Source organism: Vicia villosa, unplaced genomic scaffold (assembly GCF_029867415.1).
Source record: "Vicia villosa cultivar HV-30 ecotype Madison, WI unplaced genomic scaffold, Vvil1.0 ctg.002752F_1_1, whole genome shotgun sequence".
NCBI lineage: Eukaryota > Viridiplantae > Streptophyta > Magnoliopsida > Fabales > Fabaceae > Vicia > Vicia villosa.
The window spans coordinates 8,893-31,228 of NW_026706021.1; the positions used below are offsets into that span (position 1 = coordinate 8,893).

Here is a 22,336-nt window from a genome sequence, read left to right on the forward strand (position 1 = left end):
TTGGAAAGCAACAATTCAAAAGGTTGTTGCTCTATCAACCACTAAAGCGGAGTATATTGCCCTAACTGAAGCTGTGAAAGAAGCATTGTGGCTTGAAGGTTTTGCAAAGGAGCTGAAATTTAAAGGTCGGGGTATCACTCTTAAATGTGATAGTCAAAGTGCAATACACCTGTCGAAGAACTCAACATATCATGAGCGAACTAAGCACATCGATGTGAGGTTGTATTTCGTCCGAGGAGTAATCGAGCGTGGAGAAGTCCAAGTGCTGAAGGTTTCGACAGATCACAATGCTGCTAATATGATCACCAAGTCATTGCCGAGTTGCAAGTTTTTCCACTGTATGCAGTTTATAAAGCTGCGTGAAGAAAGCTAGTTTGTTCCCTTGATGTTGTAGAGTTAGGTCTAAGGTGGAGATTTGTGAGATATTGGATCGAACTCTAGTATGGTCGAAAGGTAGCTGGTGTCGAAATGTGCATGTTGTAGTCGAAGATGAGTCTAGCATGCAGGTGTCGAAGATGCTAGGGTTGTTAGCATGTTAAATTAGGTTTTAGTGTTTAAACCCTAATGTGTTAAGTTGGCTTGTTTATTAACATAGCTGTGTAATGGACCTTGTGGAAAAAGTCCGTTAGTATGTTAGATTTTAGTATAAATAACATACTAGTCTCTCATCATTACATACTGCAAATCCTAATTTAGGGTGAGAGAGTTATTTGCTATTTTTGTAACTTATAATGTTGTTTTAAAGAGAAAGGAAAAATAGCAGTTATAACCAATCTTTATTGTTCTTCTTGTCTTCTCTAATTTCCTATTATACTTTATTCTTTAACATCGATTTTCACAATACAATTTAATTCTTTAAAGTGAAATATATTGTAACAGCGCCCCATAGCAAGTAAGATTTTTTTTACTTACATTAATCATCGACAAAGTTGGTGGATATTCGTGCCAATAATATGGTTAAGATAAACAGTCCTTCATTTTAATGAATTAACAATTTTGTAACATGTCAATTGACTATATTTATTTGTCAAGTTCAATAGTTAGAGAACATGATATATACAAGTACAACACGTTAAAGAAATATGCGATACTAGACTTAGACTTTACACCACGTCTCTAGGAATTAACGTGTAAAGTCTCTATCCCCCATAGTTAACTCTATCTGGTTAACTTATTTACCCACATAGCCACAAAATATTGATCACATCACATAGCCAACCTCCACAAAAAACCAATTATACTTTTGTAATTGTCCATAGAGAGAGGACTTTTCATTTCCTTATTCACGTGGTTACCTTACTATAGTACTTGTTAGTTTCTTTCTTTGATGTTGATTTTTTTTTCTTGAATAGGAAAAATAAAGGAATATATATTGAGGCCAAGAAATGGCAATGAAAAGTTGCACTATAGAATCTTAAGGTACATAGGCCTTTTCACGTTGAACGACAAACACTTAAAACAAATAAGCCAACATCAATTGAAAAGGTGATTGGAATCCATAGGCACTATAAGTCATTCTATACTTCTATAAAGTTGAACAGTCTAGTAACTAGTTGATTTGTAATGTATCATTATCTTGCTGAGAATTAAAACTATTCATGTATCGATCCACAAAGACTTTTATTAAATAAATTATATATTTTCACTACTATACACAATTTTTGTCTATTTGCAAATGAATTATTTTTATATTTAAGAATTATAATTATCTCTAACATGATCTCCTGACAATTATAATTATATTTAAAAATTATTATTATCTCTAACATAATTATAATTATAATTATATTTTATTTTATCTTTAAAAATTATAATTATCTCTAACATAAAATTTATAGAAAATATCAATTCCAATGAAAAAAAATAAAACACTCTTGACCTCTATATTTCTCATGCATCTTTCATAGGTTTCTTTAGATCACAGACATCGAGATCATTTGTTTTAGAGTTTGTTTGTCGCAAACTAAGCATCGAATTTGACTCAATATGAATTTGAATTTTGTTGGGTTGATTATTTTATTCTATTGATTTTGTTGTCGTATGAAATAATTCTTTTATTATTCACACTAATAAGTATATTCATCTTTATATTTTACCCAATTTGAAATATCGATATATTATTACTATTCTATAATGGAACGGAGAATATGTGAGATGTAGAAGACGATCACTGTAGAAAGTCTTCTAATACAATGGTTAAGGTTTCCAATGATCAAAGAAGGGAGAGGCACCTACACTGTTAGCACTTCAATGTTCAAGTAAGTGTCTAAGAGAGGTGAAACTATGCAAGTGTGAATGAGAAGAATACATAGGAATGACTCTGAGTGACAATTATATAGGGGCGGCAGTTAGAACCGCCTTGGTTGATCTGGATTTGATTGCGGAAAGGCATTAAATGTATATCAAATATGAAGATGTGTGTGAGGGATGTACATTGTTCGTCAGCCAATTGAGTGTTTTATCTGAATTAGGATGCGTAGTTAGGCTGAACTTATTGGGCATTTGGCCATCCCGAAACGAAGTTCCCTTCTCAATATATGCCATGATTAAGGTGATCCATGATGGCTCTGCAGTTCCCATTATCAGATCGACCACAATGACCATTATGGAGAGACCAGGTTTCTCAAGTGTCTCTTAAATAAAATAATGGTTGATGCATGTCACTCGTGTGCTTGCCAACTTTGATATGACATATGCTCTCGTGTTCGGCTCCCTTGGTACACGCGTAATCTCATGTTCCTTAAACAAACTCAGCCGACCCTTGACCACGACTACGTATTTATGCAAGAGGAGATCTTTAGCACGTGCCTCCCCTTTGACTTGGGAGACCACGAGTTTGAAATCAGTGTGTAGTCTGACTTCTTCTACTCTCATTTCTTATTTCAACATGAACCTAAAGATAAAAGCTTCATACTCTGCTAGGTTTTTAGGGTGAAAAAAATCAAAGTCATGGATACTTCAACTATGAGCCCTTCAGTTCTCTCAAGAATGAGGTTGACTCCACTTTCTTTGTTGTTTGATGACACCTCTACAAAGGCGGAGCACTTAGTGAAAGACTTCAAGGTATATGGTGTCAAATTAGCGATTAATCTACAGAGACAAGGGCTTTGACGACCTTCTTGAGTTCAAAAGAGAGTCAAACTATGAGATCTTAATGGACCCTTTAGTCATCTGACTTTCCAAATATGTTCTGAATAGAACTTGCTTTAAAGGTTTATTTGTGCAAAAGACTACAGAATGTGCTAGGAAATAACGTCTCAACTTTCTTAAAGCCACCACGACGATTAAATCAATATTTCCAATATTTTGATATTGGGTTTCATTACCTTCTAACGCATTAAAATTGAAAAAAAATGTTTTGATTAGTGCCTACCTCCTTGACAAGAGATGTTGGGTAAGAATATAGATATTAAACAGTCTAGAGTACGAATGACAAGAAATCCATACCCGCGGGTAAAACGCATCACGGGCACGAGTAGGATGACTTAATGGGTATCCACGGGTAAATTAAATGGATATTTAGTTACCCATTTCTTGACGGGCACGAATACAAATTTGATGGTACTCGTGCCCGCAGGTATCTGTATCCATTAATAATTAGCACAATTACTTAAATATTAATTTGTTTGATCTAAAATTATTATTATTATTATTTTGAATATAAAGCTATTATTATTTTGTTGAATCTAATACAATTATGTGATAAAAGAAGAAATAAAATGAATGTGAGTTTTTTTTATTCTTATTATGTGTTAAATTTAAAATTTTTTTTTTTTTTAAAAGAGATAAAAAATTAGTTAATTGTATATTTTTTAAAAAAATTTAAATAATAGTATCCATGGATATCTATAAATATCCGTGGGTATCTCAAAATTTATGGATACTCGTTTAGCAGATAACCGTACGGATATGAGGCGGGTACGTGTACCATATTTACTAAACAATGCGAAAATCGGGGGACTAGTACCCGTACTCATGGGTATCCAATGCCATCCCTAGTCTAGAGGAAAGTGAATAAACTTTCCAAGTTAAAATTTCATTTGAAAAGGCTTTTATCAAGGTTTCAGAAGTGGAGTTTATTTTGTGTGGCGGAAGTAAATTTTTCATATTAGAGATTATGCTTATCGATTGAAAGATTCACAAATGTACTTAACCAGTTTACAATATGTCAAGTTGGATTATTGAATTACACCAAATGAAAAAAATTATCGTATTGTAAAATTGTTCAATTCCATAAGACGTGTTATAGAGTGATTTTCAACCACACACAAGATTCTACGATTAAAGTCTTCTAGTTTAATTTATAGTAAGGCAAGGTTGAATTTCCAATTCTTACAAGACCGACAACTTATGCAATAAATCGCTACCAACTAAAAATGCTATCACCGTGCAATTCTAGAAAGCAATAGAAACAACTTAATCATCCGGTCAACTATGAAATTAAATGAGTGAGAGAGAGATAGGAGAGAGAGAGAGAGAGAGAGAGAGAGAGAGAGAGAGAGGAGAGTAAGCCAGAATTTATAGTGGTTTGGCACATTCTTCATCACTTTGTGCTTAGTCCACTATGTAACACCCCTTTTCTAACCTAGAATAAATACATATATTCACAGAGTAATAACATGCATATAATTAAAAGGGCGTCACATGTTGTTTCCATAGCAATGAAAATCCAAACAAATATTTCAAACATGCACCTAATCACATTTATAACACAATTTGAAAACTTCATGTTTCATCAATATGCATATCGCAACAGAATAATAATTTCTCGAACAATTTTAATGATTATATCCCATACTATAATCATCTACCAAATCATAATAACATAATCATCTCGTAAACATGTTATATGAATCCAACAATAGGAAACATAGCCATCAACATAATATATCCAAAATATCATGTCGAATACAATAAAATAACAATAGTCAAACATCCAAAACATGAGTTCAAATATCCCCCCAGTGATACATGATCAGAGCATTGACTCACTACCTAAATCAAAATGAAATAACCGATAAGCTCCTCGGCTAAATCCTCGTGCAAGCACGCTACTCGTCGGAACCTGCACGATGTCACATTGAACATCATTCAAACAAAAGAGTGAGAATTCAAATCATTATGAATATATATAATATGGAAATGAATATAGCATATGATATTCTAATCATCCATCACTCTTCATAATTTAAATGAGTTCCATAAATGTTACACCTAACACGAATTCCCAATTATCAAATAAGCACACATCAATTCAAACAATCAAATAGCAAAACAAATGTGACTCAAAATGCAATGAATGCGACTCATGCATGTGGTACCATGTGAATATCAAGCTCACCGCTCCCGATTCCATACTCAAGAACCAGAGCCACGCTTCCGATCCGGACAAGACCAAAGCCCTTATAAATATAAACATATAGTTCACCGCTTCCAAATCCACAAAGGAACAAAGCCGCCTCTATTTCCACACAAGGATCAAAGCCAACTCGGAGTACAATCTCCCCAAGAATGCATGTGCAACAATTCACAATATATACAATTAATATTATCACACAACCTTAATTATCCAAGCATATCACAATAATGCATACAATTCTAATTATCCACCAAAACGTTGCACAACACCCATTTATCATTAAACAAGCACACACTTAGCATTTAATGATCTCATATAACATATAGCACACAAGCCAATTCATGTTACTCACACAATTCACAAATTCACATTATACATATACTAAAACACAAGTATCATGTATCAATTCATTTTCGATTCAAAACCTATCCAAACATCATTGAATAAATTATTAAAATTCATGGGAATCCATCATAAATCATAAGCATACAGGATCCTAAGTAAAAGAATCAAAATTACAAAATTTCATAACAGGCCTCGCGGCGCGCTCTGTTCCCCCGCAACGCAACCCAACTCAAGAGGTTTCGCGCGATGCACCCCAGACCCCGCGCGGCGCTCGCTCTACGATTTTTGGGAAAACCCCATTTTTGACAACACTTCAGAAAAATCGTTTTCATCCAAACAAAATCCACCAAACAACCAACAGACATATATATAAGGTTTCCTAAACATGTTTCTACCATGGGTTATCAATTATAACAACAAAAACATGGTTTAATCATACAATTTCATGTAATCAACACAAACCCTAACAATTGAAATTATGAGGAATTGAGAGATGAAAACCTAAGCATACAACTACCCATAGCTTATTATACCATACCCATAATAATAAGGATTCTTCCCCTTACCTTAGGTTAATTCTCCTTCCTCTTCTAGTTCCCTCTTTCTCCTCTTTCTCTTCTCTTCTCTTGAGCTCTCTCTTTTTCTTCTTTTCCAAATGATTATTATGTCTCTAAAACCCTATTTTCTTATTATCTTTCTCTTAAGTTAATGGACTTAGCTATCCATTCCATCCTATTATTTCTATTCTCAATTATTAGGTCCAATAGCTATTATCTCATTATTTTATTAATAGTTCAATTAACCCCATTAGCATAATAACACACAATTAAATAATTATCACACCAAATGATAATTAAATAATTATACTAATAATAAAATAGCTATCAAATAAATAAAATAGAAAAATTGGGATGTTACACACTCTCTAATGGTTGTCCATTGAAATTTCGTTGGTCTTCCAATACGATTTGTAAGAAAATTACTAGAGTTCGTACAATCACTAGTTCAAAATAAATGTTAAAAATTAAATTTCTTCTTTTTGGGTCTTGACTTATACACAGCTCCACAGACTGAACTCTATGTGTAACCTTTACTCGAATTTGCTTCGTGAATCTTCCATCCCTAACAACCTTCTTCTAATTCTTCGTTTGCGGCAGTTTCCACACAATTATGCCGGTATCTTGAGCATTGGTCTATCTGTAGGCTTCCACACATCACTACCAAAGTTAACCTAGAGAGATGAACCTCCTTCTTTTTCACTAGAATCATTGGTACTAGTTGTGAATACAAGATCACACTCACAAAGATGTTTTTGATTCATGGCAAACTCAACAAGCATACAAGCAACAAGGCACAAGCAGAAGAACTCAAAAAAAAAGCAAGCATTGGTCACTTATGACAGAGCAGGTCGACCTACTATGCATATAGGTCGACTCAACACAAGCAAAACAAGAAAAATGCAGAAAAGCAGCAGCTAGGTCGACCTACTGTCAACCCAGGTCGACCTAAAATGGAGAAAATCTCATACACTTCTGCTAGGTCGACCCACATATCAACTAGGTCGACCTAATCTGAGGAAATGTCTCCAAAACGCATCTGAAGTGGATTCTGGTCGACCTACTCCTTTAACAGGTCGACCTAACTGGGAACAAATAACATCCAAAGGATATGCAGCTCTGTTAGGTCGACCTAAGCACCACAAGAGGTCGACCTATCTGATCAAAAAGAATATGCAGCTCTGTTAGGTCGACCTAAGCATCACAAGAGGTCGACCTATCTGATCAAAAATGCCAGAATTTCTGGTTTTCTCTGCTCCAACTGATAAGCTCTCATATATATTGTCCAAGGTTCAATTATTGAATAGAACACCAACGACTGAAAGATACACAAAGGCTTCTCATCTTCGTTCTTCGTCATCTCCAACACAATTACACATAATCATTCTTGCGTTGAGGGTTAGTGATCGAGTTCGATAACGTCCATGGAACGGAATTGAAGATTCCTAGTGGGTGAAGATTTGTGGGGTTTTTGGTGAATAAAATCCGAGGGTTTTGTCCTCCAAGATAGGTGTTTCTTGGGGGTTTTTATCAAGAGGTTTCATCGAGGATCCATCTGAGTGTGAAGATTGAAGAACAAGGGTTCAAGGCAATTCAAGACACTGCAGAAAAGGGATCAAGTGAAGCTCTTGGATCACCTTGATCTGACACAAGATTAAGGGGGAAGAAGATTCAAAGGATCGACATAATTGGTTTATGGTTTATCGCTTTGTTATCTTCTTTGTATAAACTGCTTTCAATATTAATGAAAGATTTCCCAATTTCAGTTTGGAATTGGGGGCAGACGTAGTCGTAACGAGGACGATCGACGAACTGCCTAAACAAATATCGTGTTCTTGTCGCTTTTACCTTTTCATTTACGTTCTGTTCATATTTGGTTATAATAGCAAATTGATCAACGATTCGAGTGTTAAGATTGTGAATTAAGAACTTATATAAACATCACAATCCATCACACATTGAATCACCATCAATTTGATCATTATCACCAAGTGTTTGTGTTTTTGCTTCTTTCACTATTACTGCATTGCAAACGTCTTTCATCATATAAGAAGTTAATTGATTTTCAATAAAGCGACGTATTGATTCTATAGAGTATTCTCTTATCGTTTATCTCAAGCTGGTTAGTGGTTTTAACACATATACAATCGTTTCAATAGTGGTTCGGAATAGACGCGAGTCAATTTAGAATCACTTCCGCTTAAAGTTCAATTAATTCCGCATAACTGTGAAAGATCTATTCACCCCCCCTCTAGATCCTAAGGCCAGCGTCTAACAAGTGGCATCAAGAGCTATGGTTTATTCCGTGCTACGTGAAACACTTATTGGAAAGATGGCTTCCGGACCTAAAGGGGCTCACAATAGAGCTCCAGTTTTCAACGGTGAAAACTATGGCTATTGGAAGGATTGTATGTGTGTTCACATCAATGCAATTGATAGGAACATCTGGACAACTATTGTCAATGGTCCCTTTCAGATCACCATGACAAATGCAGCTGGTGCAGTTGTTCCAAAACCAGAAAATACTTGGGATGCTGAAGATGAAAAGAGATATGCATACGATTGGAAAGCGAGAAACATTCTAATCTCAACTCTAGGAGTTGATGAATACTATCGCGTTTCCCATTGTAGATCCGCTAAAGCTATGTGGGACACATTGCAAGTTGCCCACGAGGGAACGGATGATGTCAAACTAGCTAGGATCAATACGTTAACTCAAGAGTTCGAACTCTTCCACATGGAAGATGGTGAATCCATCGAAAACATGCAGAAGAGATTCGTTCACCTGAAAAATCGGTTAAATTATCTTGATAGACCTGTTTCCAATGCAGTTGCTACTAACAAAATCTTAAGATGCTTGAACAGGGAATGGCAACCCAAAGTTACAGCAATAAAGGAAGCAAATGATCTAAACACCTTAGACATTACCACTCTCTTTGGTAAACTAGAGGAATATGAACAACACCTTAAATGCCTTGACATGCATGAGAAAAGGGCAAAGAAAGAAAAGAACATGGAGAAAGAGGTAGAGAAGAAGTCAATAGCTCTAAAAGCTTCAAGCTCCAAGACCTCAAGACAAGAGCTAGAGGATAGTGATACAAGTGATGACGAAGACTCCGATGATGAGGAAATGGGACTGTTTGTGCGAAGATACAACAAATATCTAAAGAAAAATGGAGCAAAACATTCTGACAAAGGCTTGATCAACTATAGAAAGCAATCAAACAAGTTCAAACAAGATAACGACAACAAAGGAAAAATCAAAGGCCCTTGCTTTAATTGTGGGAAAGCCGGTCACTACAAATCGGATTGTCCATACCTTAAGAAGGAAAAAGAGAAGAACCAAAGCAAAGGTCATAACAAATCTAAGAGAGCCTACATAGCATGGGAAAGTGATTCATCTAGTGAAAGCTCATCAAGCGATGAAGAAAAATCAGCAAACCTATGTTTTATGGCTCATCAACACAAGAAAAAGAAAGCTGTAAGTCATCTTAAACCTGAACTCGTAGATAAGGTATCTCATTCTCAACTAAAACTTGCTTTTGAAGAATTACATAGAGATGCAATTAAAGCTTTCAAACTTTTGGCCTCAAATAAGAAAATCTTTTCATATCTTGAATCAAAAGTTGAGAAAACCGAAAAGGATATGGAAGCTTTAAAACAATCTATGCTAGACATTCAAAAGGATAAAGTTGAAATAGATTCTACATCATGGTTTGGTTGTGAGACATGTCACATTTGGCAAAAAGAAGTAAGAGATCTAAAAGCCAAGTTAGACAAGGCTCTACAACCAAAAGTGACTTTTGCGGTTGATCCAAATAAGTTCAAAAGATCGTATACTCCTTTATATAGTAAATACACTTTTGTACCAAAAGTATCAACTAGCAAAACAGCATATTCTCATCATATTACCTGTCATTATTGTTGCAAAAAGGGACATACCATTGAAAAATGCAAATTTAGGAGAATTTTAGTTCCTAAAGGAGTATTTCAATGGGTGCCTAAGTGCAACAACTTCTGCACTCACCACCTAGGACCCAATGAAGATTGGGGACCTTCCACTCTAAATTAATTTTGCAGGAAAAGTGTCTTGACATTGCCGAAAGGTTGTGGTTCCTTGATAGCGGATGTTCAAGACACATGACGGGAGACATATCACTCTTTGTTGAGTTCCACGCAAAGAAAAAGGGGTATGCCACCTATGGAGACAACAATCGGGGAGCTATACTTGGTAAAGGAAGTGTAGGCCCATCTATTGAAGATATTGTCAAAGATAAGGAAGACGAAAGTGAAAGTGTTGCAAAGGAAGATGCTAAGAAAGAGAAAGATGAGTCTCATGACAGTGTTGAAAAAGAAAGCATCTCAAACAATGAAGAACTTCCTAAGGCCTGGACAAATGTAAAAGATCATCCAATCGACAACATAATAGGGGACATCTCAAAGGGCGTGACAACACGCTCCAAGATAAGTAACTTTTGTCATCATTTTGCTTTTGTTTCACAAGTTGAACCGAAAAACGCTAAGGATGCATTACTTGATGAGCATTGGCTAATGGCCATGCAAGAAGAATTAAACCAATTTAAACAGAATGATGTTTGGGACTTAGTCCCTCATCCGGGAGATCATCAAGTAATAGGCACTAGATGGGTTTTTCGTAACAAACTTGATGAAAACGGCGTTATTACTAGAAACAAAGCGAGATTAGTTGCCCAAGGTTATAATCAAGAGGAAGGTATTGATTATGAAGAGACATACGCTCCTGTAGCACGTCTCAAAGCTATTCGTCTCTTACTTGCTTATGCGTGTTCTAAAGACTTCAAACTATTCCAAATGGATGTTAAAAGTGCTTTTCTAAATGGCTATATAAATGAAGAAGTCTATGTTGCTCAGCCACCCGGCTTTGAGAATTACATGTACCCAACTCATGTTTATAAGCTGAAACGTGCTCTATACGGTCTTAAACAAGCCCCTCGGGCTTGGTACGAACGTTTGAGCAAATTTCTTCTTAGTCAAGGGTACTCTAGGGGTAAAGTTGACACTACTCTCTTTATTAAAAGAAAAGATAAAGATGTTCTCTTAGTCCAAGTTTATGTAGATGATATTATATTTGGGTCGACTAATGCAAAACTTGTCAAAGATTTTTCTAAGCTTATGCAGAGTGAATTTGAGATGAGTCTGATGGGTGAGCTAAATTTCTTCCTTGGCCTACAAATCAAGCAACTCAGTCATGGAACGTTTGTAAATCAAACTAAATACTGTACGGAGCTGCTCAAAAGATTTGGAATGAGTGAAGCGAAGGAAATTGACACACCTATGGCAACAAATACTAATCTAGACAAAGATGAGAAAGGTAAAGAGGTTGACGTAAAATTGTACCGAGGTATGATAGGTTCACTATTGTATCTTACTGCCTCAAGACCAGACATTATGTTTAGTGTGTGTATGTGTGCAAGATATCAATCTTGTCCAAAAGAATCTCACTTAAAAGTTGTCAAAAGAATTATGCGATACTTACGTGGAACTACTACATATGGCCTATGGTATCCAAAGGGAAATGAATGCCATTTGGTAGGATTCTCCGATTCAGATTTTGCTGGCTGCAAATCCGATAGAAAAAGCACCAGTGGAACATGTCATCTATTCTCAAATTCATTGATAAGTTGGCATAGCAAGAAACAAGCATCGGTTGCATTATCTACTGCTGAGGCAGAATATGTAGCTGCTGGAAGCTGCTGTGCACAAATATTATGGCTCAAGCAACAACTTCTTGACTTTGGTATTAAGCTTGATCGTATACCTATCATGTGCGACAACACAAGTGCCATAAACTTGAGTAAAAATCCTGTCTTACACTCACGCACCAAGCATATTGAAATAAGACATCACTTCCTACGAGATCATGTAGAGAAAGGAGACGTTACATTTGAACATGTAGAAAGCAAGAAGCAACTAGCCGACATCTTCACCAAACCTCTAGCAACGGAGCAATACTTCAACATTCGTAGGGAATTGGGGATACTCGATATCTCCAATTTGGGCTAATTACGTTTGTTCTCTCTTAATATTATTCCTTTACTTTATATATATTTTTTTGCTAACATTTCTCTTAGCGTAAAGGTAGTTCATTATCAAGCCAGGCGTCATTCCACATTGACTAAAGGCTGCCACTAAAGTTGACACCTACATATTGAGAAAGCGGTAACGTAATTGTTGTTCACTTCCAAAAATATTATTGATACTATAATATGCTATCAATTAACATGCTTATAGTGACTTCATGCATATATCTCTCTTGCTCATATATGTGTCTCATCTTTAATACACCTTTAAACATATTTGGCTCTCATGCTATCACTATCTACCTTTTATCTACTATACTATAAATGCTAGCGTGTTATCTATGTTTCTCTCGTTACTCTCCTCTGCTGTTTTTCTTGTATCTCTTTTGATGTTGTCAAAAGGGGAGATAGATGCTGAGTGTACGGGGGAGCTCAGCTGAGTGAATAGATGCTGAGTGTACGGGGGAGCTTTTACTACTCATTGCCAAAGCTTCCACTACCGGTTTGCCATCATCAAAAAGGGGGAGTATGTGAATACAAGATCACACTCACAAAGATGTTTTTGATTCATGGCAAACTCAACAAGCATACAAGCAACAAGGCACAAGCAGAAGAACTCAAAAGAAAAGCAAGCATTGGTCACTTATGACAGAGCAGGTCGACCTACTATGCATATAGGTCGACTCAACACAAGCAAAACAAGAAAAATGTAGAAAAGCAGCAGCTAGGTCGACCTACTGTCAACCCAGGTCGACCTAAAATGGAGAAAATCTCATACACTTCTGCTAGGTCAACCCACACATCAACTAGGTCGACCTAATCTGAGGAAATGTCTCCAAAACGCATCTGAAGTGGATTCTGGTCGACCTACTCCTTTAACAGGTCGACCTAACTGGGAACAAATAACATCCAAAGGATATGCAGCTCTGTTAGGTCGACCTAAGCACCACAAGAGGTCGACCTATCTGATCAAAAAGAATATGCAGCTCTGTTAGGTCGACCTAAGCATCACAAGAGGTCGACCTATCTGATCAAAAATGCCAGAATTTCTGGTTTTCTCTGCTCCAACTGATAAGCTCTCATATATATTGTCCAAGGTTCAATTATTGAATAGAACACCAACGACTGAAAGATACACAAAGGCTTCTCATCTTCGTTCTTCGTCATCTCCAACACAATTACACATAATCATTCTTGCGTTGAGGGTTAGTGATTGAGTTCGATAACGTCCATGGAACGGAATTGAAGATTCCTAGTGGGTGAAGATTTGTGGGGTTTTTGGTGAATAAAATCCGAGGGTTTTGTCCTCCAAGATAGGTGTTTCTTGGGGGTTTTTATCAAGAGGTTTCATCGAGGATCCATCTGAGTGTGAAGATTGAAGAACAAGGGTTCAAGGCAATTCAAGACACTGCAGAAAAGGGATCAAGTGAAGCTCTTGGATCACCTTGATCTGACACAAGATTAAGGGAGAAGAAGATTCAAAGGATCGACATAATTGGTTTATGGTTTATCGCTTTGTTATCTTCTTTGTATAAACTGCTTTCAACATTAATGAAAGATTTCCCAATTTCAGTTTGGAATTGGGGGCAGACGTAGTCGTAGCGAGGACGATCGACGAACTGCCTAAACAAATATCGTGTTCTTGTCGCTTTTACCTTTTCATTTACGTTCTGTTCATATGTGGTTATAATAGCAAATTGATCAACGATTTGAGTGTTAAGATTGTGAATTAAGAACTTATATAAACATCACAATCCATCACACATTGAATCACCATCAATTTGATCATTATCACCAAGTGTTTGTGTTTTTGCTTCTTTCACTATTACTGCATTGCAAACGTCTTTCATCATATAAGAAGTTAATTGATTTTCAATAGAGCGACGTATTGATTCTATAGAGTATTCTCTTATCGTTTATCTCAAGCTGGTTAGTGGTTTTAACACATATACAATCGTTTCAATAGTGGTTCGGAATAGACGCGAGTCGATTCAGAATCACTTCCGCTTAAAGTTCAATTAATTCCGCAAAACTGTGAAAGATCTATTCACCTCCCCTCTAGATCCTAAGGCCAGCGTCTAACACTAGTCACAACACCGCACATTCTTGCAAGCCTATTAAATCTTAACCAAATCTTCAAGGAAACTTTAAATTTAAAACAAATATTCTCAATCAATAACTATTCTTCAAAGATAAGATTTGGATCCATGCCAGAATGGAAAAAGAATGAGATAGAAGATGAAATAAATCATTTTCAGGGAAGCAACAAAACATTCAAGGAGAATGTGGAGACAACTGAAACTAAATGCATTAGTGCAGAAAGTGTTGAAGGTGACAGTGAGTTGTGGCATAAGAGATTGGGGCATCTGAACTTTAAAAGCTTGGGGTATCTAAGTTTTAAGAAGCTGATACATGGCATTCCCAAGATTGTGAAGCCTAAGAAGACATGTAAGGTATGCATGAAAGGTACGCAAGCTAGATTGCCATTTGCATCAAAAGTGGTTCCAAGAGCAAAGCATGCTTTGGGAGTTGTGCATTCTGATGTGTGTGGGTCATTCCTAGATCATTCACTTGGAGGAAACAAGTATTTTCTTTCATTTGTGGATGAGTTCACAAGAATGACATGGATAGCACTCATTAAGTTTAAGCATGACGTGTTTAATGAGTTTGAGAAGTTCAAGGTGAAGGAAGAATGACAGAGTGGTCAGAAGCTGAAGATTCTCAGAACTGATGGTGGAGGTAAGTATAACTCTACAGAGTTCAGAGAATTCTGAGGAAAAAATGCAGTTGAGCATGAAGTGACTGCTCTGTATACTCCACAACACAATGGTCTTGCTGAAAGAAGAAATTGTACTTTGCTTGATATGAAAGGAGCATGCTGAAGGAGAAGAAGTTACCTCACTCGTTGTAGGGAGAAGCTGTTGTGACTGTAACATATATGCTCAACAGGTGTCCAACTAAGAAGCTGAAGGAAGTTATTTTGTTTGAGAAGTGACATGAGATAAGAAAAGTGTGAGTTATCTTAGGGTATTTGGTTATGTTTGCTATAAACATGTTCCAGATGCTAAGATAAGGAAGATGGATGATAGAAGTAAAGTAATGTTATTGGTGGGGTACCATAGTACAAGTGCTTATAAGATTTATTATCCAATCTCTAAGAAGGTGGAATTCAGCAGAGATGTCATAGTGAAAGAGTAAAAAACTTGGGATTCGATCACGTCTAATCCTACCTCTAGTGTTGGAGGTGCTTCTGAAGGAAGTTTGAAAGTTGTTTATGAAGATGAATGAGAATCAGAAAATGATTCTGATTCTGAAGGAGAATCAAAATCTGAAGGCAACTCTGAAGGTGACTCCGACACAGACTCTGGAGGTGACCCAGACTCTGGAAGTGATCCAGACTCTAAAGGTGGTCCAAAATCTGATGGTCAAGACTTCGGGGTTCAAACTTTTGAAAGTAATTATGCTTCTGGAAGTGATCATGTTTTTTAAGGTGGTAGTTCTGCAAGTAGTGTTTCTAGAGGTGGTCTAGAAGATGACACTGTTATAGGTTTTATAGAAGATTCAAAACACGATCAGATACCACAAAGAATGAGACAAATACTCAGAAGGTTTGCAGAGTTCAACATATTACGCGATACTGAAATAGACTCTGAAGGCAAAGTCATTCAGTGTACCATGTTAGTAGACTCTGAACCTGTGAGTATAGAAGAAGCACTCAAGAAGAAAGTCTCGCTGAAGGCCGTGAAAGAAGAACTTGAGGCTATAGAAAGAAACGAGACTTAGAAGTTGACTGAGCTTCCAAAGGAGAAGAAAACCATCAGGGTCAAATGGGTTTTCAAGGTAAAATTGAAGCCAGATGGATCAAATGGGAAACACAAACCAAGGTTAGTAGCTAGATGTTTTATTCACAAACCTGGGCTAGATTACTTTGAGGTGTTTGCACTTGTAGCTAGACATGAAACAATCTGGTTGGTGATTGTTATAGCTGCTCATAGGAATTGGTCTATGATACATCTAGATGTTAAATCTGCATTTCTGAACGGTCCTTTAGAAGTTTATGTGTCACAAACTCCTGGATTTATGAAAAAGAATCAGGAAGGGATGGTGTACAAGTTGCATAAAACCTTGTATGGATTGAAGCAAGCGCCCAGAGCTTGGAGTTTGAAGATTGATTCGTTTTTCAAGAAACAGGGGTTTAAGAAATGTGAAATGGAATATGCCATTTATGCTCAGCATACTTTTTGAGGCAATATAATTTTGGCGTGTCTTTATGTTGATGACATATTGCTGATAGGGAGCTGTTCTGATGAGATAATCAAGTTCAACAAGGTGCTAATGAATGAATTTGAGATGACTGGCCTAGGAAAGTTGGTTTACTTTATAGGGATGGAGATTTTGTACTCTGAGAAGAATATCATTTTACATCAGCTGAAGTATGAACTTGAGCTTCTGAAGAGATTCGAGCTGACAAATTGCAAGTCTGAAGTCACACTGCTGAGACGAATCACAAGATGGATTCTAATGCTGAGGGTGATGGTGTATATGCTACAACTTTTAAACATTTGGTAGGCTCACTGAGATATCTCTGTAATACCAGACCTAACATCTGTTACGCAGATGGAATGGTGAGTAGGCTTATGAACAAACCAAAGTGGTCCCATTACCAAGCTGCTATTAGGATTCTGAGGTATATTAAGGGGACTCTGAAGTTTGGAGTTTTGTTCCTTCTAGAGCTGAATGTTAGTTAGAACTGATGTGCTACTTAGACTCTGACTGGTGTAGTGATAGAGTTGACATAAAAAGTACTTATGGATATTTTTTCAAATATTTGGGAAATCTCATTTATTGGTGCTTCAAGAACCAACCCGCAGTTGCCCCTGTAAACGTGTGAAGCTGAATATATTGCATGTGCTTTGCCTGCGTGTCAAGCTGTGTGGTTATTGAATTTATTACAAGATCTGAAAATCAAGGTGAAGAAGCCTGTGAAGTTGATGATTGACAACAAATCAACTATAAGTATTGCTAAGAACCTAATGTTGCATGGGAGAAGCAAGTACATTGACAGAAAGTTTCATTTTCTGAGGAATCAAGTCCAAAATGGAGTACTAGAAGTTGTGCACTGTAGCACCCATAAGCAACTTGCAGATGTTCTGATGAAAACTGTCAAAAAGTTATTATTGAGATTGACTCTCAACAAGTGTTTCAGGATATTACCGTTAAGGAAGAGAGTAACGCCATAGGTAGAAACCTGATTCCCAAGATCAGGGCGTTCAATTATCAATGCATAGATTTGAGTTATAATCATACCTATCGTAAAGCCAACCAATGCGTAGATGCTTTAGCCAAGAATGACATTCTTCATCCGAAAATTGTTTACCCATTTAATACGTAACCTATTTTCATCCAGCATCTCTAAGATAATGATTTGTTTGGAAACTATGTTTCCCGTCTAATCTCGTTGTAGTTTCCTTTTCTGGACTTCAGCCCTCTTTATTACTAAAAAAAAATGATTAACCTACTCCAAATTTTTTACTAAACTACTACTATTTTTCCGCTTTTTCAACAATTTTTTTTACTAAAAGGCTCGTTCAATATTTTGGAAGGTTCTTTAAAAATTTAATAGAACCTATCAAATACTTTAGAGGTTATATCTTATTTTATTTATTTATTATCTGCAGATTTTTATGCAAATATTAATGAAAAAAATCCAAATAACCAAGTTTAATAAATTATTTACACCAAAAACCATATTTTCGGCAAAATTACACATATGACCAGGTTTCAGAGGTGGTCTCCACATAGGAGCCACCTCAGGTGGCGCCAAAGACCATTTGCCCATAACTCATGCGCCACCCAGGGTGGCTTCAATGTGTATTTTTGCCTTTTAAGCCACCTAGGGTGGCGCCTATGTGTCCATTTCTTTTTTTTTTTTGTTTTTTTTTAATTGTTTCTATAGTATTTTTTTAATTTTTTTTGTTATTTATTAATAAAATTGTTTTTATTTTAAAGTATTAAAAAAATATATATTAAATTGCAACAGATAAGATCAGTGAATCAGCTAACTCGAGCGTCCACGGAAAAGAGTAGTTCATTCATTAATTAAAAGGTACATAGAAAATAACCAACAGAAAAAGATAAACTAAAACATCTAAGAAATCACCACGGTTAAAACAATGTCATTAGGTTCATGCATCATTTGAATGACATCAATGTCGTATTCCACGTTATCCCAGAAAGTTATCGTTGCTCCAGTCACATCATCGACCCTTGTTTTAAGCCTCTTGATGCTTCTTATCTGTTCGCCGGCCTCGTACTCCCCCTCTAAAAATCTCAGGAGAGTCCTCTTGAGTTGCTCGACGGAAGAGATATTCCAAAACATAACCGGCATGGGAGGTTTGACGGCGGAGAATATGACATGTCCGTTCCTTCTGCGATACTCCGGTTCAGGTTCGGCACGCCATGTTGATCTCCGGGGCGGCAACTCTGTTGTCCGGTGACATCCATCTGGCCTAATGGTTGTCCGGCGAGGCATGGTTGTGTTTGTGTGATTGTTTGGTATTTGGAGTTTGTGTATCTGTGTGTAAACTCAACCATAGGAGCCCCTAATTTATAATAGTAGTGGGTAGAAAAAAGTAATGATGTTGCGTACTGTTTACAAGCACACCTAACATGTATGATAAATGTAGACACACTGATCAATGACTGACTTGATGGAGCTAGACGAAAGCATGCGTATTTGACTGTCCAAAATAAAGAGTGGCAGTATGGGCCATGAAGACAAATTCACAACGAGACAAAGACATAACTAGTTGATTTAATAAAGGATAATACAAATACATAACCAATAGAAATAGAAATAGAAATAGAAATACAAATACAAATACAAATACTAATACAAATACAAAAACATTATCAATAAAAATACAGATACAAAATACAAATGACATACAACTAATTGTTGGTGGAATTTGATCCACGGTTAGGACAGGTATTTTTATTGTGCCCGACTTCACGACATATGCTACACTTTCGTACCATTTTCTCATGATCCATCTCGGTTGTGATCCGGGTGCTGTTCGGACGACCTCTTTTCTTTCTCCGCAAGTTATCATTATGCCAAACCACGTCCCCTTCATACGCAGGCCAATAATCCTCCTTTGCCATAACTTGAAATGAGTTGTTGTACACCCCGAGCAAGGTATCCGCCTTGTAAATGGGAGATAAAAGTGCTAACGGATCTTGATGTGCATACGAACATGCTGCAATTACATGAGAGCATGGCATCCGAAAGGCTTGAAACTTTCCACAATCGCACCACCCTTCATCTATAAGAACCCTGTATTGTTGTCTCGGAAGGCCCTCGTTATGGTCAATCATTTCTTTAACACTGAAGGTCCGGTTGAATCGATCGAAAGATGTCACAATGTGGCTGTTGGCTTTGGCAGATTGCTCTTTCATAAATTTGACGCATGTTTCGCTCCATAATTGTCCGGATTCTATAACTGCATTCCAACGCTCACCTCTTCTTGCGAAAAGAGAAGCCATCCTATAGTATGTTGCTTCCACCAAGGCAGTAATCGGAAGGTGTCTGATGCCCTTAAACACCCCGTTCATAGACTCCACAAGATTCGTAGTCATGTGCCCCCATCGCTTCCCGTTGTCGTATGATCTGGTCCATTTCTCTCTAGCAAGATTGTCTACCCATCTGCCTGCATCAGGATTTGCCGCTACAATTTCATGTCGATAATATTGGAACGTCGGTTGAGTCAACGCATATCCGGCATTGACAAGAGTCTTCTGAAGAGCCCTGTCCTTTATCTTCGCATGAAATTTTGTGCGATGTGTCGAATACAGTAAACATGCGTTGATGTAGGGTTTTGCCACCCGTTTGCTGGATTGTTGTACGCACTCTCGATGGCAGCATGTCTGTCTGAAATCAAGCAAAGTCCAGGTTGGGGGGCAACGTGTGTCCGAAGATTTCTGAGAAAGAAACCCCAACCTCCAGTAGTTTCTCCTTCCACAAGAGCGAAAGCAACAGGAAAGATGTTACTATTTCCGTCTTGAGCCACAGCCATCAACATGGTGCCTTTATATTTTCCGTACAACCAAGTAACATCTATTTGAAGAACTGGTTTGCAATATGAAAATCCTTGTACACATGGGCGGAAAGCCCAGAAGAGCCTGTGGAATATCACATTTCCTTGAAGTGACGTTCCGTCTGGAGATTGCGCCGAAAGGGTCTCTAAAATAGTAACAATTCCAGGAGCATAAATTTGAAGCGCATATAAGAAATGTGGGAGTCGTTTATACGAATCCTCCCAATTTCCATACACAACTTCGATCGCCTTGGTCTTCGCCAGCCACGCCTTTCTATAAGACGGAGTGTAGTTATACGTTGCAACGATATGAGAGATTATCGTTTTCACCTTTAACGATGAATCTTTTTCAACTAGAGGCAAGATTTCTTGACAAATGATGTCATAACTTAGCTTACGGTGATCTTGTGAAACATTTGTGTTAACACATGTGTGATCTTGGGAAATATATCCTATAACCCATGAGTCACTTCTCTTCCTGTATGATGCATGCAACCTGAATCCACAATCAGTGTTTCTACAATAAATTTTGTACCTTTCGACATTGGCGCGATCAACTCTAAAATCAACATTGTTTGTCATATGAAATCTTTTTATGGCCATGATACATGCCTCCTTAGAACGAAATCTGTCTCCTACTTTTAACCGTTGATCTGTTTGAGTGTATGGATCATAGAAAATATCAGTCGATGGTTTGTCATCCCCATCAAAATTCAGGTTCCTCATGTGCGCTGGAGGCATATGCACTTGATCTCGTGGTACAACAACTTCCGGTTCATCTTCACTTTCCTCGTTGACCAGGTTATCAACTTCTATTTCCGGTGCTTCTTCTTCATCTACAACGTCGACCTCTGCTTGCTCGTCTCTAAGTGCATCAATGACTTGTGACTCAACCATTTGTGTGGGTTGAACTTCTGGTAGAGTAACATACAGTTCTATGCATTCGTAACCAGAATACTCATGATTGGCAAACATATTCTGCATGTCTTCATCGTCTTTGATCTCAACTTGGATAAACTTGACCGGGTTGTCCCCACGAAGAAATCGATATTGGTAAAAAATCTGGGATACACCACCCATTGCAAGCTTCGTCTCTAATCTCCCTTTGAAGTAACTGAAATTTGCTTTTCTGCTTAAACAAAATCGTTTAACCTCAGTGTTTCTAAACAGGAAACCAACTTCTTCGTTGACATATGTCTCGCCAAAAACATGAGCGTTGATAATGTATTGTGGAGGGGCCATTGTTGAGTGGGTAGAGAGTTTTATTTCAGATGTGTATTCAGATGTGTAATGAGTTGTGTTATTTTACACGTTAGAGGCTTCCTTTATGTAGACGAGCATTGAGTGATGACAATTATGAAGGCGAATACTATACAATCACATGCGTACTGAGTTGATTTGATGTATGCATGACACTGCTTTACACCAGACTGTTGCACAATTGAAAACAAGGTATGCATGACACTGCTGAACTGCTGCACAATCGACTTGACCAGACACAACCATACTGAGCAGTGCATACTGTACAATCACATGCGAATACTCGGTGAAACAGCAACAAGAAATAACATAGAAAACCCTAAACCCTAAAAATAAAAAAAAACATAGAAAACCCTAACCCTAAATTTTTCAAAAAAAAAAAACAAAAAAACAAGGTACACATAGGCGCCACCTGGGGTGGCGCATTAGTGCAAAAATTAACAGAATGGCGCCACCTGGGGTGGCGCATTAGTGTTACATTTTTTTTTTGCCCTAATTTTGCTAAGTGGTCCCCACGCAAAACCCTAATATATTCTGCCAGCATGTGATAGGAAATACTGTATGCATGCATGCTTGATCAATTCAGCACAGAACACGGGATGCAGGCCTAGTCTATTCTGTCAAAACACAGAATGCATAGTCAATTCAGCACAGAACACG

The 22,336-nt window shown here is 37.2% G+C and overlaps 1 protein-coding gene across 1 annotated transcript; it reads right to left on the reverse strand.

Annotated features, from left to right (window-relative positions):
• Window positions 1-15,592: 15,592 nt before the first annotated feature.
• LOC131639741 (uncharacterized) lies at window positions 15,593-21,658 on the reverse strand. Its single transcript, XM_058910204.1, has 3 exons — window positions 20,320-21,658; window positions 19,841-20,029; window positions 15,593-15,738 (listed from the first exon to the last, which is right to left on the reverse strand). The coding sequence occupies exons 1-3, from the start codon at window positions 21,656-21,658 to the stop codon at window positions 15,593-15,595; spliced, it is 1,674 nt and encodes a 557-aa protein (XP_058766187.1).
• Between the last annotated feature and the right edge of the window lie 678 nt (window positions 21,659-22,336).